The 17,462-nt window shown below is 48.1% G+C and overlaps 1 protein-coding gene across 1 annotated transcript in view; it reads left to right on the top strand.

Moving 5' to 3' along the window:
- The window catches only part of LOC142575013 (uncharacterized), a 46,689-nt gene extending 40,917 nt beyond the window's left edge, over positions 1 to 5,772 (top strand). The window contains exons 4-6 of the mRNA XM_075683989.1: positions 3,796 to 3,927; positions 4,462 to 4,637; positions 5,542 to 5,772. Coding sequence (XP_075540104.1) covers positions 3,796 to 3,927; positions 4,462 to 4,637; positions 5,542 to 5,772 — 539 coding nt within the window. The remainder of the gene's footprint in view (positions 1 to 3,795; positions 3,928 to 4,461; positions 4,638 to 5,541) is intronic.
- Positions 5,773 to 17,462: the final 11,690 nt, after the last annotated feature.

Raw genomic sequence — 17,462 nt, 5'->3', positions numbered from 1 at the left:
CTATTTTCGGCGTCTCGACACAGGGCAACGTTCCCCCCGGAGGCCGCTGCCGTGACTTTCCCCGGCGCGCACTAGGGGAGCGGTCACCCTTTCCGACTTCAGCGGTGAAACGCTGGCGGTCTGGGGAAGTGTAACGCACAGGTGACGGGGACTGCGAGCGACAACGTGTTGAAGCTGCCTGGCTGGTTGACAGCTGATCACTGCTCGGGCGCGACGTTCGTCGAAGTGTACGGAAGCGGCAGGCGTCTAGAAGCAGCGTCTCGATGAGGGCAGGAACGGCCAATGTGGCCTGGTTCGCTGCAGTGGAAGAACAGTGGTCGACGGTAGGCCGCGCCACAAATCGGTACGGAGAACTGGAGATCGTCTCACAGACTCCCGTTGGCACGGGAGCGGGCCGTGGCTGAAATGATGCTACCGAAGGTGAATAGGGAGAACGGCGGACCATGTCGGCATAGGTAGGCGGATGTGTTTCTGGACATGGAGCTGACGAGGAGAAGGCTTGCCGCAACTGCTGGCGCATGACTTCGGCAGCAGAAACGACCGGCGATTCCGTAGGAGGAATGCCGAGGGTTCGCAACTCTTCACACAGGATGTCTCAAATTATGTCCTGTAAAAAAGTGTGGTCAACAATCTCAGTTGTAGAGCTGATTGGCATGTTGCTGGGTTGGCGGTCGAAGTGGCGGCAACGTTGCTGAAGCGCCCGCTTGATGACATTCGCTTCCTTGATGAATTCGTAGAACATTGTTGGTGGGTTTCGTAGAAGACCAGCAAAGAATGGTTCCTTGATTCCCTGCATCAGATGACGCACTGTCCTTGTCTCGGTCATGTCGGGGTCAGGTCGGTGAAACAGACGCGCCATATCTTCCACATACATGGCGATGGTTTCGTTTGGTTTCTGTGTTCGAGCCTCAATGAGTTGCTGCTCGTGATCTCGCCGGTCCGAGCTCGAGAATGTATCGAGGAGCTGACGACAAAAACTGCGCCATGTTTGGAAGCTCGCTTCCCTGTTCATGTACCATGTACGAGCGCTGTTATTTAGCGCGAAATAAGGATGGGCGAGTTTTTGTTGGTCGTTCCCGCGATTTACTAGAGAGACGCGTTCATACTGGTCAAGCCAGTCCTCAACATATTCAAAGGCATCGCCCTGGAAGATTTCGGGGACGCGAGGGTGTTCCAAAAATCACCTGGGAAAGGCTAGGCGCCCTCTGTGAAGGAAGGAGAAGTGCCATGATGTAGCCAAGGTTGGTAAGAGTCACAACGGGAGGGAACCCCGGGCTGAGGCCGAGCAGGTGCCGACCGGAGTGGTGGACTGGAGTTAATACGAGAGGTGGAGCTTCGGGACTGGGTGTACGCCTCGGAAGAGGGGTTGCCCGCATGTGGTTGCAAGCTCTAGCGCCTCCACCAGTGTCGTAACGCCAAAAACAGGGGTCGTAGAGCATTATTCAGGCGGCACAGAGGCGGGTTACCTTTTTAATACCGAGCGTAACTGCATTTTCTTCTTAACTGCCCCTTGACAAAAACGCTCATGCCTACTCGCATTATCCTCTTCGTCATCGGAGTACTGTCGCGGCAATATCTCACTAAACATAACGTCACAGTATCTGTTCGCTAACAAAGTGTGTTTCTAATTTCGGAATTTTTTATTCAGCGACTGGGCATCCATATGGACATAGATCAGCCGTTTTGCACTGAGGCCTCGAGGAGTGAACCGTTTCTCTTTTAGTATATGTTTCAAACAGTCCATGAAGAAAATGAATTTAAGAAAGCTGCGAAACGAACAGCACAGCTACAACTGTAGGGCCTGCAAGTTACTTTCACATTTAAGCACTGTGGCGGGTTCACCTGGGGCCCTACGCACGAGAGTCTTGCCGCGTGTTGCTATGGGAGCTGGTAGCGTGATCTTGCGCCCGTTCTATGGCGAATGTAAGCAGTTTCAAAGACAGAGCCGTCATATTTTCACAGATCTACCGCTTGTCGTTGGGTCATTTAGAGCCTTTCTTTTAGCCATGAAAGCATTCTTAAGTTATTGGCGAGCACAGCGCATCATAATCCCTGGTGTGCTTTTATGCTTTGATGGCAGTCTTTGGAATGCCACCACGTCCTCTCTAGTCAACACACTCAGTTCTAGGTCTCCTACCAAGTCATTCACTTTCTCAAAAAATCTTCCCCCTTCGTTCGAGCAACACCGTGGATCTCGATGTAAAGGCTTCTGCTACGCCACTCAAGTGCCTTGATATAAACCTGAAACTGTTCTAGCTCTACAGTGGCGCCGGATTTCTCAATAGTTCCAACTTTGCACTTAGTATCTTTTGAGTTCTTTTCCTTGGCGACCCTGGCGCTGCTGTATCGCTTCAAAGCGATCTAGAAGTAGCTGGATGTATTCTTCTATGCCGTTTACCTTAGCCGGCAATTCGAGCAGCATGTTTAACCGGGCGTTATAACTGTGCTCCTGCCGTTCCTTGCCTTGCACACTTCACACTTCTAGTGCCGGTTTCCAAATATTTTTGTCTTGAATGGTCACTCAGTGATTTCAGAGCACGTTTCAATTTGAAATAAAAATGGCACTCTGTACAGGCCACTGCGAGGCCATCATGACTCAGCACGCATCAACATAAGTTACACCGCTCCATAGTAACAAGAAAACAAAGACGACAAGAAAAGCAAAGCACTGCCCAAGCACTCCGTGCAGATGATCAACGAAGCTGAAACTTGCGGCCCCAGTGTTTATTACTGCGTTGATATGGATGATTCATTAAACGATGGCTTGGTAGGCTGCGGGATCCTCGGTACGCAATTGTTGCTTGTGCTCGGCTGCACGAGCCTGTTCTTGTGCCTGGGCTGCAGCGTTGGCAAAGCGTAGACGAGCTCGTTCCCGGTTCTGCCAGCGGCGTTCCTGATCGAAAGCTGCCTGCCCCTCAGGAATACGCATGACGCGTGGCCTAGCTATTCCGCAGCAACAGAAAAACCGCTGCGCGCGCGATCGGCTGCGACTGAGAGCAACGACGTCACTACTGGCGCAGCCAATCGCTAGCCTATCTTTCTCTTCTTTTTCGCGCGTGCGCATGGGGTGGCACCGGAGGAGTATTCGGTGTGCAGACGACAGATGGACGGACGAATCGGCTAGCCATGTATTGCTTCGCTCTAATAGTGCCTAGGCCTAGATCACTTTAGGGCGTGCATGTCGCGTTCACATCGGGACCAACCCATCACACTGGCTGCAAATGGCGGAGCGTCTATATAGAGCCAGAACAACATAAAAGAGTAATCCCCATCCTCTGACAAGAAAAACAAGCATTCAGCGGGCTGCATGCGATGAGCTCTGTCGCTGCTGCCAAATTGAAAGGCACCGCCCCAGCCGTGGCTGTGGCGCCGCTTGCAAGTGATAACCGCAGCGTTTGCGCAGAGTCCTTGCAGCGATGTGGGCAGCAGTGATGCGGAGCGGATTCAAAATTTAAGACCGAGAGTTTGACAAAAAACGCAGGGTAATTATATTTGCAGCGCCTTGTAAAGCCTGCTGTTCACAATTCCGGGACAGGGGTATAGCCTGTGACAGTAGAACAACAAAGACTCAGTGGAATGCGTGCGATGCGCTCCGCTAGTGCTGCTGCTAAATCTTTCAATTGTCGGGACGACAAACTGTCCTGCTTGTCTATTCAATCCTGCATTGGTAATCATAACCGCTGCACTAAATTAAGCTTAAGCGAGGATCAGCCTGTGGCTTTCTTACGGGCACAACAGTTTATCCATGCTAACTGATTTACCTTTGACTGCAGCCTACTGTATCTTTGCGTGCAGTGCCGTTCCTGCTGGCATACCTGGCGTTTCTCTGCGTAGTGACATTTCCCGTCATGTGCCTGGAGAACAACCTGGCCCAGTTCACCGGAGACGGAAACAGCGGCATCTTCAGCGCAGTCCCGCTCTTCATCGGTGACTGCCTTTCGGCTGATTGTTCTGGTCCATAAAACCCTTTAGTTTTCTGGTTCTGCCTAAGGCATGCCTGTGTGTACCACACAAAATGGAAGTTCACAGAAAAATGCAGGGTTAAATATAACAAAAACGATCGTACAAGGAATGTCGCTGTGACAATCCTTGTTCAGCCACTGGTAAATGTGCTACAGACACTTGTGGCTACTCTCGCTTGGCAAATCACATAGCTAAAACAGGCGAGCACAAAGAAAGACATGCATTAACACGAGGGCTCGGCCTTTTCTTGGTCTGGCCTGTTTTAGCGCTGCTTTGTAAAGTATCAACGTAGACCAACTAACCTAAATTTCGCTGCTACTTACACTACTACCGCAGTGTCTTGCTGAAACCACATCGATATCATGATTAGCGTCAGAGATTGCGCATGACGCCTAAAGTGCTCTTTAATCGCCTCGAAACACGAGAACCTGACGGGGCTCGAGTGACGACTTTCCCCGACACTCCCTTAGCGTTAGCCTCCTGCGCACTGCATCGCAGGCCTGGGCTACACCATGAGCCTCTACGCAATCGTGCACGTGGTGGGCGACTCGGTGCCGGTGTCCGATCAGCTGCTCTACCTGCTGGACTCGCTCCGCGATGCCGCGTGGAATGATTGCCCCAACGGGCTGCTGCTCGCACCCAACCGGACTTGCTATGTACCCAGGCACGCGTTCGTGAGTGGATCGTTTTTTTTATTCCGTGCGCTTTGAGAGAGCTCGGAGACGAGTAAGCAACGTTCTGAGTATAGATACATTGCATGTGATGTCAAAAGGAAATGTGTCTGACTATAATAATTACGTTTCTCTTGCTGGTACACGCCTTCCTTTCAATTTCTCTAAGTGAAGAATTGGTTTCAAATGATTTTATTTTTATCGCGGCCATAAATTTTCAGTATCTAGCGACGAGTCACAAATCCGCAGTACAAAACGCGGTCATAGCGCGACACTACATGCATGGAAAAACAATACTGTTCTTTTTCTACTAATGTCCAACTCTGAAATCTCCCAACCTTAGTGTCACCTTTCGTCCTCCGATGTTAAGTGCAAACTGCAGCACCTTTAACCAACGAAGTTCTTAAAGTGCAGGCGTACAATGCAGTGTGCAGGCGTACAATGTGTTTGTATACTGCTCGTTACAGGAAGGTCAAATGGCAAGAAAAGAAGGCCATTAGGTGTGTTTCATTATTTGTTAGCACACATTTGAAACGAAAAATGAATAAATGTTGTTAGAAGAACTCTGGAGTGCGGCACGTGAAGTTTCCGTCTCTGCGTCGGCGTTCTTTGTCGGCTGTAGCACCAGAAAGGCTGTTCTTAAAAATCTATCCAAACTCTACTGCAATGGGACGCCTTCTGAAAACGATATATGCAAGTAATCGAAACCTTTGATCGGAATATGATCCAGATTTACTGACCAAGTGCAGTCCGGCGCTATACCGCAGATATAGACGCAATAGACGCAATGCTTCAAACCAGCTGCGTATGTTCGGTTTCGGTGGCTCTCCCTGTCACATATTATTGCAATACAGCATATACATCGCTGGTTGTCCCTATCAGTCATTGTGTTCTGTCCCCCTTGCAGTCGCTCTGCAGGACCACTCGCGCTCGGCTCACGGAGGCCTTCCGGCGACAGCCGCTAAGCAACGGTGTGCCGGCCGTGGCCGAAGGACCGGACCTCTCCGTGGTGCTGCTACCGCCCAAGGTGTACCGCAGCGAGATGGCCGACTGCCTGCCCGGAGTGTACAACTACCTGCAGCCGTACCAGCCGTGCGTCTGCGATACGCTCGCTCCTTGCTCTAGCTCCTTGCTCTAGCGCTTACTTCTTTTTTTTCGAGGCAATAAATATTTTTCGAGCCTTATTACATAGAGCTTCCTGCCTTCTCGCCGCCTGCAATGGGCAAGAGAATGAATATATTCACATCAACTGCACCGTTAGCTTACCGAGGTTTGTTCGGCGCGTGTACTTTAGTGGTTAAAAATGGAGGATGTCCCGGCTAACACTTCATTATATATTTACCATGCCTACAGCGCCTCTATGGGGTATTAGTCTTGAGGGAATATTAACTCTGAAATACAAAAAATACAAAAACTTAACAAAGCCCAGATTGGCAAGACGTCATTAGAAATTTTCTATAAAACAACTTTGAAATGTGATTTAAAAATTAAGAAAAGGAAACAAAAGTTTAAAAAGAACCAAGCACAAATGACTAGAAAGAAGAAAAGGCAGCATAAACGATAACTTCCAGCTGCCCAGGCTGACAGGAAATGAAACCGTGAAGCGAAAATAGGAATGTTGAATTGGAAGGTGAGACACTTTCTTCGGGGAGATATTCAATTGAATTGTTCGTGGGAAAATGAGCATTTGAATAGGTTTGTTCTGGTGATAAGCTCCTGTACTTTAAGGCGTGGTCACTTCGTGCATATATACAGGTTGTGCCAACTAATATGCACCAAGATTTTAAACAAAGTTGCACATTCGCCCGAACGGCGAAGCATCGATTGCGATAGCAAATTAGTAGACAGCTATACGACGTGAGGACAGTAGATTTATTGGTCATATAAAGTTGTCATCATTCGCTTACTAAGTCAGCAAGCACAGTGTCACGCGTTTACAGGTAAACAAGAAAATCACGCTTCATGACTGCGGAAACTCGCTGTCACAACACGAGTTAGGAAGCACGGAAGCTGTTGCGAGCGAATTGACCTTTGTTTTGCCCCTCGCTTCGACGCGAACCAAACGTCGAAAGCACAGCGCATACCAAGCTACCGGCACTCGGTTCATGCACTGCGTCCACAGCGGAGATCGCTTTCAAGCTACGGCGCAGGTGTAGAACACCCCTCCTCTCCCTCGCCTACCCCTACCTCCGTGCTTCGCGCGCAAAGGAAGACGATGCGTGTCCGCCCCGCCTTCCTTCCTCGCGCGCACTACATTAAATCGCGATCGTCGGCTTACCCTCGCCTGTTTTGACTCGCACGGACGGCGCACGGTGACGATGCTATAGTGTTTGGATTTTGTACGGAACATCGCGGCAAAGGCGACGGCTTAAATCGGCTTGGAGGGTTCATATAATTGCTATCGCAAGAAAATATACAAAGGCCACGTCACTGGACAGGGCCAAAGTAACTCTTTTGTCGTCGCTTTTTTGCAGTCCGTCTAAGTACATAATTACATAATTAATCAACTTCTCGATTATTTCAATTCGATGGAAAGTGTCAATGAGGAAACTGTAGGGCATCATGGAAAACTCCCGGTTCCGCATTCTGTTGCCCAATGCGTGCTATATAAAATAGTTTTTCCGAGTGTGGAAGAAGCCCACGAATACACGCAAAATTGTCGTGCGACTAGCCGCTCGAGGTACACTGCGTGTAAAATACTCTATCTCCATGGGACGCAAAACAAAATTACCTTGGTTCTGTCCAGCTATGCGACATCGGGAATTTTTAAAATCTTCATGCATGATAGTTGGGACAACCTGCATATGTAGGCTCCGTCATGCCATCATCATCATCAGCATCACCATCATCATCATCGTCAGCCTGGCTACGCGCATTACAGGGCAAAGGCCTCTCCCATATTTCACCAACTACCGTGGTCATATGCTAATTGTGGCCTTGTTGCTCCTGCAAACTTCTCAATCTCATCCGCCCACCTAACTTTCTGCCGCCCCCTGCTACACTTCCCTTCCCTTGGAATCCAGTCCGTAACCCTTTATGACCATCGGTTATCTTCCCTCCTCATTACATGTCCTGCCCATGCCCCTTTATTTTTCTTGATTTCAACAAAGATGTCATTAACTCGCGTTTGTTCCCTCACCCAATCTGCTCTTTTCTTATCCCTTAACGCTACACCCATCATTCTTCTTTCCATAGCTAGGCGCGTCGTCCAGAATTTAAGTAGAACCCTTTTCGTAACCCTCTACGTTTCTCCCCCGTACGTGAGTACTGGTAAGACGCAGCTGTTATACACTTTTCTCTTGAGGGATAATAGCAACCTGCTGGTCATGATCTGAGAATGCCTGCCAAACGCACCCCAGGTTATTCTTATTCTTCTGATTATTTCAGTCTCATGATCCGGATCGGCGGTCACTACTTGTCTTAAGTAGATGTATTCCCTTACCACTTCCAGTGCCTCGCTACCTATCGTAGACTGCTGTTCTATTCCGGGGGGATCGCAAAATTATCGGGGTATAAATCGTACAGTGCTTCCGGCGAGAAGGCAACCGTCACGACGATGATACACAGAAACCTCTTGGCTGTCGAGCACGATACCGGTGTGCGCGGCATAGACCACGTCCTGATTGAAATAATCCCCTCCCGTAAAGAAGAGGGAAGCCTATTTATTCTGAACATATATAGTTCACCCCGGCACAAGCCCAAATTCGGCCCACTCTTCCGCAAAGTGTCGAGCGTAGCGCACAAGCAGGCACTAGTCGTGGTCGGCGATATTAACGCGCCACACGCGGCTTGGGGATACAGCATAGAGAACATTAAGGGCCGAAGCCTATGGGCAGACGCTCAGCACGAAGGACTAACGCTCATAACTGACCCTCAGGCACCAACCAGAATAGGAAACAGCGTAACCAACGACACGACACCAGATCTCACATTTACGAAGAATGTAGCAGTTTCTCAATGGACAAACATGCAGGAAAGCTTAGGTAGTGACCACTACATCGTCGTCACAACGGTACAAGCAGGCCCTAGGAAAAAGAGGGGGAGAGAACTGAAGCTAGTAGAGTGGGACTCTTTCCGCAAAATCCGACAGGATGATGCGGAAGACACTATAACGGACATTGAGAAATGGGCAGAGAAACTGCGAGAAAACATTAAACGAGCTACCAAAACTGTTCCAGAGGAGGCAGGTATAAAGGAGATGGATAGCAGATTATTGCACATGTGGGAAGCGAAAGGTAGCATGCTGAAAAGATGGAAAAAGCAAAAACATAATCGGAAATTAAGGAAGAGAATTGTGGAATTAAACAAGGAAATCGAGATATATGCAAATAGGTTAACCCAACAGAAGTGGGAAGCCACGTGCGACTTGATGGAAAGGCAGATAGGAATGTCCAAGACCTGGAACATTCTCCGATGTCTCTTGGACCCCGGAAGTACAAAAACCATACAAAGACACAATCTACGGTAGGTTATACACAGCTACAACGGTACAGAAGAAGAGCTCTTTCGAGAGCTCCAAAAGATGTACGTTGGAGATGCGGATAGAGAACTACTTCCGGATCACCTAGGTAACGAGAATCCCGATCTTGATACCCCTATTACGGAGGCAGAAGTCAGATATGAACTTACCAGGCTCAACTCGAAATCTGCACCAGGACCTGATGGGATAAGCAAGAAAACACTCAGGAACCTCGACGATGTATCCATCCGAGCTCTCACGGCCTACATGAATAACTGCTGGGAGCAAGGCAGCATTCCAAGTCAATGGAAATCAGCCCAAATCATTTTTATACGAAAGCCTGGAAAGAAACCACAACTGACGAACTTAAGGCCCATGTCACAGACATCCTGCGTCGGTAAACTCATCGAACATGTGGTTCTCACACGTCTCACGAGATACATGGATGATGGAGGACTTTACATAACATGGTTGGATTTCGACCAAAGTTATCGACGCAGGATATTATGCTCAAACTAAAACATCAGATAAGATATGCGGGTGAGAAAAGTCTAGACACTAAGGCAATACTAGGTCTCAATCTAACTAAGGCCTTTGACACCGTCACGCACAAGGGCATACTAAAAAATCTCCAAAAGCTGGATGTAGGACGTAAAACATACGCGTACATCAAAGATTTCTTGACAGATCGTACCGCAAAGATTTCAATTGGAGAATCCAAACCTGACGCGCTCAAGCTAGGTAATAGGGGTAACCCGCAGGGTTCAGTCCTATCTCCCTTTCTATTCAACGTGGCAATGATCGGCCTTCCTGCGAGACTCGAAAAGATACAAGGACTCGAACACAGCCTCTACGCGGACGACATCATCCTTTGGGTGGCGGGTGGAAGCGATGGGCATGTGGAAGAGATCCTTCAAACAGCAGTAAACACGGTGGAAGACTACATCAGAGACAAGGAACTGAGAGGCTCCTCGCAAAAATCAGAACTTCTGCTCTATAGGCCCACATGCCGGGGTCAAAAAAGCATTAGGGAAAGACCGGGCATTGTGGTCACAGTAGAAGGCACCACGATACCGATAGTGGAGAGCCTGAGAATACTGGGACTCCGCATATCCGAAAACGGCCATAACGGAGAAAGCATTAGACTACTTGACAATAGTGTTCAACAAACAATCAGACTAATAAAGCGGATATCCAACAGGCACTATGGCATGAAAGAGCACAATCTCATCCGATTAATAGAAACATTCGCAATCAATCGTATTGTATATGTGGTTCCTTACCTCAAGCTCTATGCTGCGGAGAAAGCCAAGATAGACTGCATTATTAGAAGGGCATATAAGCAAGCCTTGGGACTTCCGGCAAATACATCAAACGAGAAATTCTTGGCGCTCGGCGTGCAGAACACATTAGACGAACTTATTGAGGCCCAGAGAGTAGCGCACTATGAAAGGCTTACACAGAGTTTGACGGGGAGACACATCTTAGATGACATCGGAATAACCTACGAAGCACAGCACGGAGTGCGGAGAGACATCCCAAGGAAAATAATGGAACATCTATCAATGCCCCCAATCCCCAGAAACATTAACCCGGAGTTTCATCAAGATCGAAGAAACGCACGAGCGAGAGCTCTCCAGAAAAGATTCCGTAGTGCCAGGGACGTGGTCAATGTGGACGCGGCGGAGTACGCAAATGGACAGAGTATGTCGATAGTTGCTACGAGTCTAGAGGGTGACTGCAGAGTTAGCGGGACGGTAAAAACATGGAAGGCAGAGGTGGCGGAGGAAGCTGCTTTAGCACTGGCAATAGCCTCCACGGAAGCTAACATCGCAATAAGCGACTGCAAGAAAGCCGTCAAGAACTATGCAAAAGGGAGAACCTCGCCGGAAGCACTGAGAATTTTAAACAACTTTCGTGAAGATCGCGACATTCACATTATATGGGCACCCGCACACTCCTCCCTTCCCGGCAACGAAATAGCGCAAAACCTGGCTCGAGAACTGACAGGCCGAGCAGGTGACACGCAACAAATAATGCTAACGGAGAGAGACCGGATGACCAGCTTTAACGAGATCACCAAAGACAATAAAATGGGAAGGGCCCATTTCCCCCCGGCACACTCCTCGTTAAATAGACGGCAAGCGACGGCACGGCGCCTCTTACAAACAGATACATATCCGAACCCGGTGGACTACCACCGCTACTGCCCGGACCTTTACACGGATAGATGTAGATTCCGTGAAGAAAGGGCGGACCTACAACATATGGTTTCGGCTTGTCCTCGTACACTCGTACAGAATAAAATAATTAAGACCAGAGAGCAGTGGGAGACCGCGATGCTCAGCTGTGCACCGGAAGACCAACTCAAGGTAATCCAGCAGGCCGAAGATGCCGCCAGGGCCCTAGGGCTCGAGGCCGTCATTTAGGTAGAGGCCTAGGTCTCAAATCTGCTGTGCACAAATAAAGTTTATTCCTCCTCCTCCTCTTCCCCCTTCTGCTTTGTCAGGTCAGTGAGCACGCATTGCAATTGGTCCCTTTAGTTACTAAGCAAGGCAATATCAGCGAATCGCAAGTTGCTAAGGTATTCTCCATTAACTGTTATCCCCCAATTCTTCCCAATCCAGGTCTCTGAATACCTCCTGTAAGCACGCTGTGAATAGCATTGGAGAGATCGTATCTCCCTGCCTGACGCCCTTCTTTATTGCGATTTTGTTGCTTTCTTTATGGAGCACTACGGTGGCCGTAAAGCCGCTATATATATCTTTCAGTATTTTTACATACGGCTCGTCTATACCCTGATTCCACAATGCCTCCATGACTGCTAAGGCTTCCACTGAATCAAACGCTTTCTCGCAATCAATGAAAGCTATACATAAGGGTCGGCTATATGCCGCACGTTTCTCTATCCTCTAATTGATAGTGGGAATATGGTCTATTGTTGAGTAGCCTTTAGGGAATCATGTCTGGTCCCTTGGTTGACAGGAGTCTAAGGTGTTCCTGATTCTAGTTCTGGTTACCTTAGTGAATACTTTGTAGGTAATGGACAGTAAGCTGAGCGGTCTATAATTTTTCAAGTCTTCGGCGTCCCCTTTCTTATAGATTAGGATTATGTTAGCGTTCTTCCAAGTTTCCGGTACGCTCGAGGTCATGAGGCATTGCCTTTACAGGGTGGCCAGTTTTTCTAGAACAATCTCCCCACCATCCTTCAACAAATCTGCGGTTAGCTGATCCTTCCAAGCTGCCCTTCCCTTTTGCATTGCTCCCAAGGCTTTCTTTACTTCCTTCGGCGTTACTTGTGGGATTTCCAATTCCTCTAGTCTATCCTCTCTTCCATTACCGTCGTAGGTGCCACTGGTACTGTATAAACCTCTATAGAACTGCTGAACTATCTCATCCATATTTGTAATGATATTGCCGGCTTTATCTCTTAAAGCATACATCGGATTCGTGCCTATTCCTACTTTCTTCACTGCTTTCAGGCTTCCTCCGTTCCTGATAGCATGTTAATTTCTATCCATATTATACTTCCTTATGTCAACTGTCTTACGCCTGTTGATTAACTTGGAAAGTTCTGCCAGTTCTATTCTAGCTGTAGGGTTAGAGGCTTTCAGACAGTGTCGTTTATTAATCAGATCTTTCGTCTCCTGCTATAGCTTACCGGTATCCTGTCTACCCAAGTTGCCACAGACTTCTATTGCACACTCCTTAATGATGCGCAAAAGGTTGTCGTTCATTGCTTCAACACTAAGGTCCTCGTCTTGAGTTAAAGCCGAATACGTGTTCTGCATATTAATCCCGAATTCCTCTATTTTCCCTCTTACCGCTAACTCATCGATAGGCTTCTTATGCACCAGTTTCTTCCATTCTCTCCTAAAGTCTAGGCTAATTCGAGATGTGACTATTCTATAGTCACTGCAGCGCACTTTGCCGTGCACGTCCACATCTTGTGTGATGCCAGGGTTAGCGCAGATTATGAAGTCTATTTCAATTTTAGTCTCGCCGTTCGGGCTCTTCCACGTCCACTTTCGGCTATCCCGCTTGCGGAAGAAGGTATTCATTAGCCGTAAATTATTCCGTTCTGCAAACTAATAATAACTCTCCCCTGCTCTTCCAAGAACCTATGCCTTATTGCCCTACTGACTTGTGTCCAGCCTGCTTCCAGCCTGCTTGCAGACTGCTTCTTGAATTCACCAATCAGTATAGTGTATTTTGCCTTGACTTTACCCATCACCGATTCCACGTCTTCATAGAAGCTTTCGACTTGCTGGTCATCATGACCGGATGCAGGCGCTTAGGTGCGTAGGCCCGTATGACCTTGAATTTGTACCTCTTATAAGGTTCCGCAACAAGACCGGCCACCCTCTCGTTAAGGCTATAGAATTCCTGTACGTTACAAGCTATATTCTTATTAATCAGGAATACGGCTCCTAGTTCTCTTCTCTCCGCTAAGCCCCGGTAGCACAGGACGTGCCCGCTATTCAGCACTGTATATGCTTCTTTGGTCCTCCGAACCTCCCTGGGCCCTATTATATCCCATTCAATGCCCGCTAATTCCTCCAATAGCCCTGCTAGACTCGCCTCACTAGATAACATTCTAGCTATAAACGTTGCCAAGTTCAGATTCCAATGGCGGCCTGTCCGGATCCAGAGATTCTTAACAACCTCTGCTGTGTCACAGGTCTGACCGCCGCCGTGGTCAGTTGCTTCGCAGCTGCTGGTGACTGAGTGCCATGGTTTGATTGTTGTATTCATATAGGAGGCTGTGGCGAAGTACTGCACCAGGGTGGCCAATGCTGTTGTGATGAGGGAGTGCGTTACTGGTTCTGGTCACCGAGTTCTATGCGCACTCCAGCCCTGTTTATACTATTTTATCAACACGCGGATTTTTTTTTAATCCAGTGGAAAATTGCGCCGCACGGAGATTGGAACCACGGTCCTTTTGCACGTGAGGCGGATGCTCTACCTCTACGCCATCGCTTCACACACCATCATGTAGTTTTCTTTTGTTGCAATATCAATTATATGACTATCCTAGCGCAATTTTGCCGTTGTCGTCGCCGTGACGTTCTGTTTAAAGTCCCAAGCGCGATAACACCGTCGCCACGCGTCGTATGCTGTATGTGCCAGCGATAGTATGCGAGGGTAGCCGCCGGTCGTGGCTCAATCTGATGCGCACGAAGGAAGAAAGTGGAGAGCAAACCATCTTCCGTCGCGCGAAGGGCCGTGAGGGGGACGGGAGTGCGGCAGGGAGGGAGGCGGCGGCGTAGTGCTCCGGCAGAAACTGCACATTTCGCGATCGGGCACAAAGGGAACCGATGATCGGGACAGCCTCGCGCGCCATGTAAGGAGGCTAGCGTGGAGGCAGCGCGGAAGGAGGGGGCGGCTTCGACTCCGCCAACGAGCCTGCATGTGCAAAGTGCGCATCCACTTCGCACGTGCACGTCTGCGCGCACTTATGCGCACATTATCTTGAATATAATCTTCACACGGCTCATTCCTTTGCGTGCGCTGTGTGCTCGGCGCTTTTGCGCTGAAGCGGTAGACGCAAGGAAGTTAAAGAAAAACTGCTGGAGTGGAGCTCCCGTACCTTCTTACCAGGAAAGGGGAAGCCATTGCTTGCCCTGCCTTGCCGGGCGATCTCCGTTTTCAGATAAAGCGATCTCGCTCTGTGATTTTAAGGCTAGACGAATTAGAAAATAAAAGCTGGTTGTTTCCAACGAAAATAATAGACGATTCTGACTATTGATGATGTTATTCCCAATACAATATGTCAGGATATTATAATTTCCCACAATAACAAATACAGTTATGCATAGATAGGTATCTGTCTGGTTAAATAATCCATGCTTAACGAAGGAGGTTGATTCACTCGTGTGAAGTTGGCGAAAAGCGCTGCTTCACATTTTTTTGCCGTTTATTTATAGTTTTATAGTACTCCTCCTGTGCAACTTCACCATCAGGACGTCGTTTCCACTCCAGTAGTTTTCCTTTAACCTCCTTGGGTAGCCAGCACGATGGAGACGTGGCTCGCTGCTGCTGCCGCATTGCTAACACCGGCGCATTGACGGAGTGTGTCCGCGCTCATCGAGTGTGATGTGTTCACGTTTCCTCGAGCGCGCGGAAACCGCATGCTTGCTAAGGAATGTTTCAAGTCTATACTGGCCTATAAAACTACTATCCTTACTTAGTATAGCTGCGAACTAATTTGCGATTGCAATATATGCTTCGCCTTGGGGGCGAAACTTCGTGGTTTTTTGATGCCCGTCAGAACATGAAATATTCTATAAATAAAAATTTTATAAAAAGCCAAACGTAAATATTTGCGCTTGCCTTGAGGAGCCATCCTAATGTATTTATGATTTCGAATGACCTTTTAGTAGAGTCATAATCACTTATGATGAAACAGACAGTTCGCAAATGGACACGCTCCTGAGCATCGATGTTAACTGTAGTAAAAGGGTCCCAAATCGTACACGCGTATTCTAAAAGTGGGCGTACGTTCGACACACACAGGGTTTTCTTTGGGCAGGACGGCGTTTCTCTAAAGTTACGTCTCAAGCAGTTTAATGTGTTGCTAATCTTCGATACAATTCAGTATACGCGCGCATACAATTTTCAATTGCTAGAAGAAATAAGTCCTACGTACTTATATTCTTTCAAGAGTCAACTGTATTGCGTTCATGAAATAGCTTGCCATCCGGGGCTGTTTTTTGTTGGCGAACCTTAACAGGTTGCACTTGGACAGGTTGAGGCTCATGCTCCAAGTGAAACACCAAGACATAACATTGTTGAGATCCCCTTGTAGCTGTTCACTGCTTCGCATAAAATTTCAGGCAAATACAACAATCAACACCATATAATCTAATATGAAGAGACAGATGTAAGTTAGAACAATAATAAATATGATAAAAAGCAGGGACCCCAAGACGGACCCTAGTGGCACACCTGATGATAAAAAAACGTACGATGAGTGGACACCACCAAGAATCACGCGTTCGTTTCGTTCTAAAAGGTAGGCGTACAGCGATTTCAGGAGGGTAGTTGGTATGTTAAGAAACGACAGCTTTTGCAGCAACAGGGTATGCGATACTGTATCGAAACATAGTCGAGGTTTAAAAATATGTCAATGTAGTCTGGGTGAACACCACCAAATGCTTGTTGCAGACTACTGTAGGGAGCGAATCGCTCTACCTTTTGTATTCTGTTTATTTGCAGAATCAGTAAATAGTAATTAAGGCACTTTGCAAATAATTACATTAGAGCAAAACTGCAGAAGAGGGAGTTGTAAAGTATTCGAGAAAGCATCTAATTAGGCAGCTTCTAACTACCTACTAGGTGCGTATACTAGGTGCTACTGTTTAGGTGCATATATTTTCCTGTCCTAAAGAAAGCCCGTTAAACACACACAAACGCACGCACACACACACACGCACGCACACGCACATGCACACACACACACGCGCACACACACAAGCCGAGTCACCATCCCGACCTTACGAAAGTGGGTGTCCGGCGAAGGTGTTGAAAACCACCATTACAAGTGCTGAGAGGCATATGCAATTAATTATGGCTTGAGAGTAATGGTTGTAATGCTATTTTATAATAATGGCAATAATGGGAGTACTAGTAATAGCGGTGCTGCAACAGCATTGAAATAAGTTGCTAGGCAGGTTATTTTATATGCGAAAGGCTAGTTACACCACTCCCCACGTCGCAAGGTGCCATCGCCGCGGCGGCTTGCGTAATCTTTATGTGGGAACGCATGCGTGGAGCGTTGCGTGCGTGACATTGTTATCAGGAGTGCCTTATCATAGATTATGTGCTTCGGATGCTTTCTTTCAAGGGGTTTTACATGCGAAAACCACTTTCTAATCATGAGGCACGCCGTAGTGGGGGACTCCTCATATTTCGACAGCCTGGGGTTCCTTAACGTGCGCCTAAATTTAAGTACAGCTTCGGATGCTTGAGAAATATGCTGCTGTGTTTGTTGTGCACGTGCTCCCGTAGAACGAATATACTGTTCGCTTCACTTCGCTGAGCGCTTGTAGCCTCGGCCTTACGGCCATATGAGACATTCCATTTTTCCTTGCTTACGGCGGTACCAGCCAATGATGAGTCAATGTAGCCTCGGCCTTACGGGAGTGTGAGCCATTGATCTGGCCTGGATTGAAACCGGGATCGGCCCAGCCTTGTTTTCTGTCGACATTAGCCCATGACTAAATCCCGGGATACTAGCCAGCTTCATTCTAAAAAAAAGAAAGCACGTGGCGTGCCGATTTGCGCGTCGTGATTGCGGTTCTCTCCCACGTGCCGCGTATGAACGAACCGTGCATTGAGCCTAGTGTGCCGCCTGGTCTGTTTGTTGC

This window comes from Dermacentor variabilis, chromosome 3 (assembly GCF_050947875.1).
Source record: "Dermacentor variabilis isolate Ectoservices chromosome 3, ASM5094787v1, whole genome shotgun sequence".
In the NCBI taxonomy this organism is placed as follows: domain Eukaryota; kingdom Metazoa; phylum Arthropoda; class Arachnida; order Ixodida; family Ixodidae; genus Dermacentor; species Dermacentor variabilis.
This window is presented reverse-complemented; position numbering and strand designations above follow the sequence as displayed.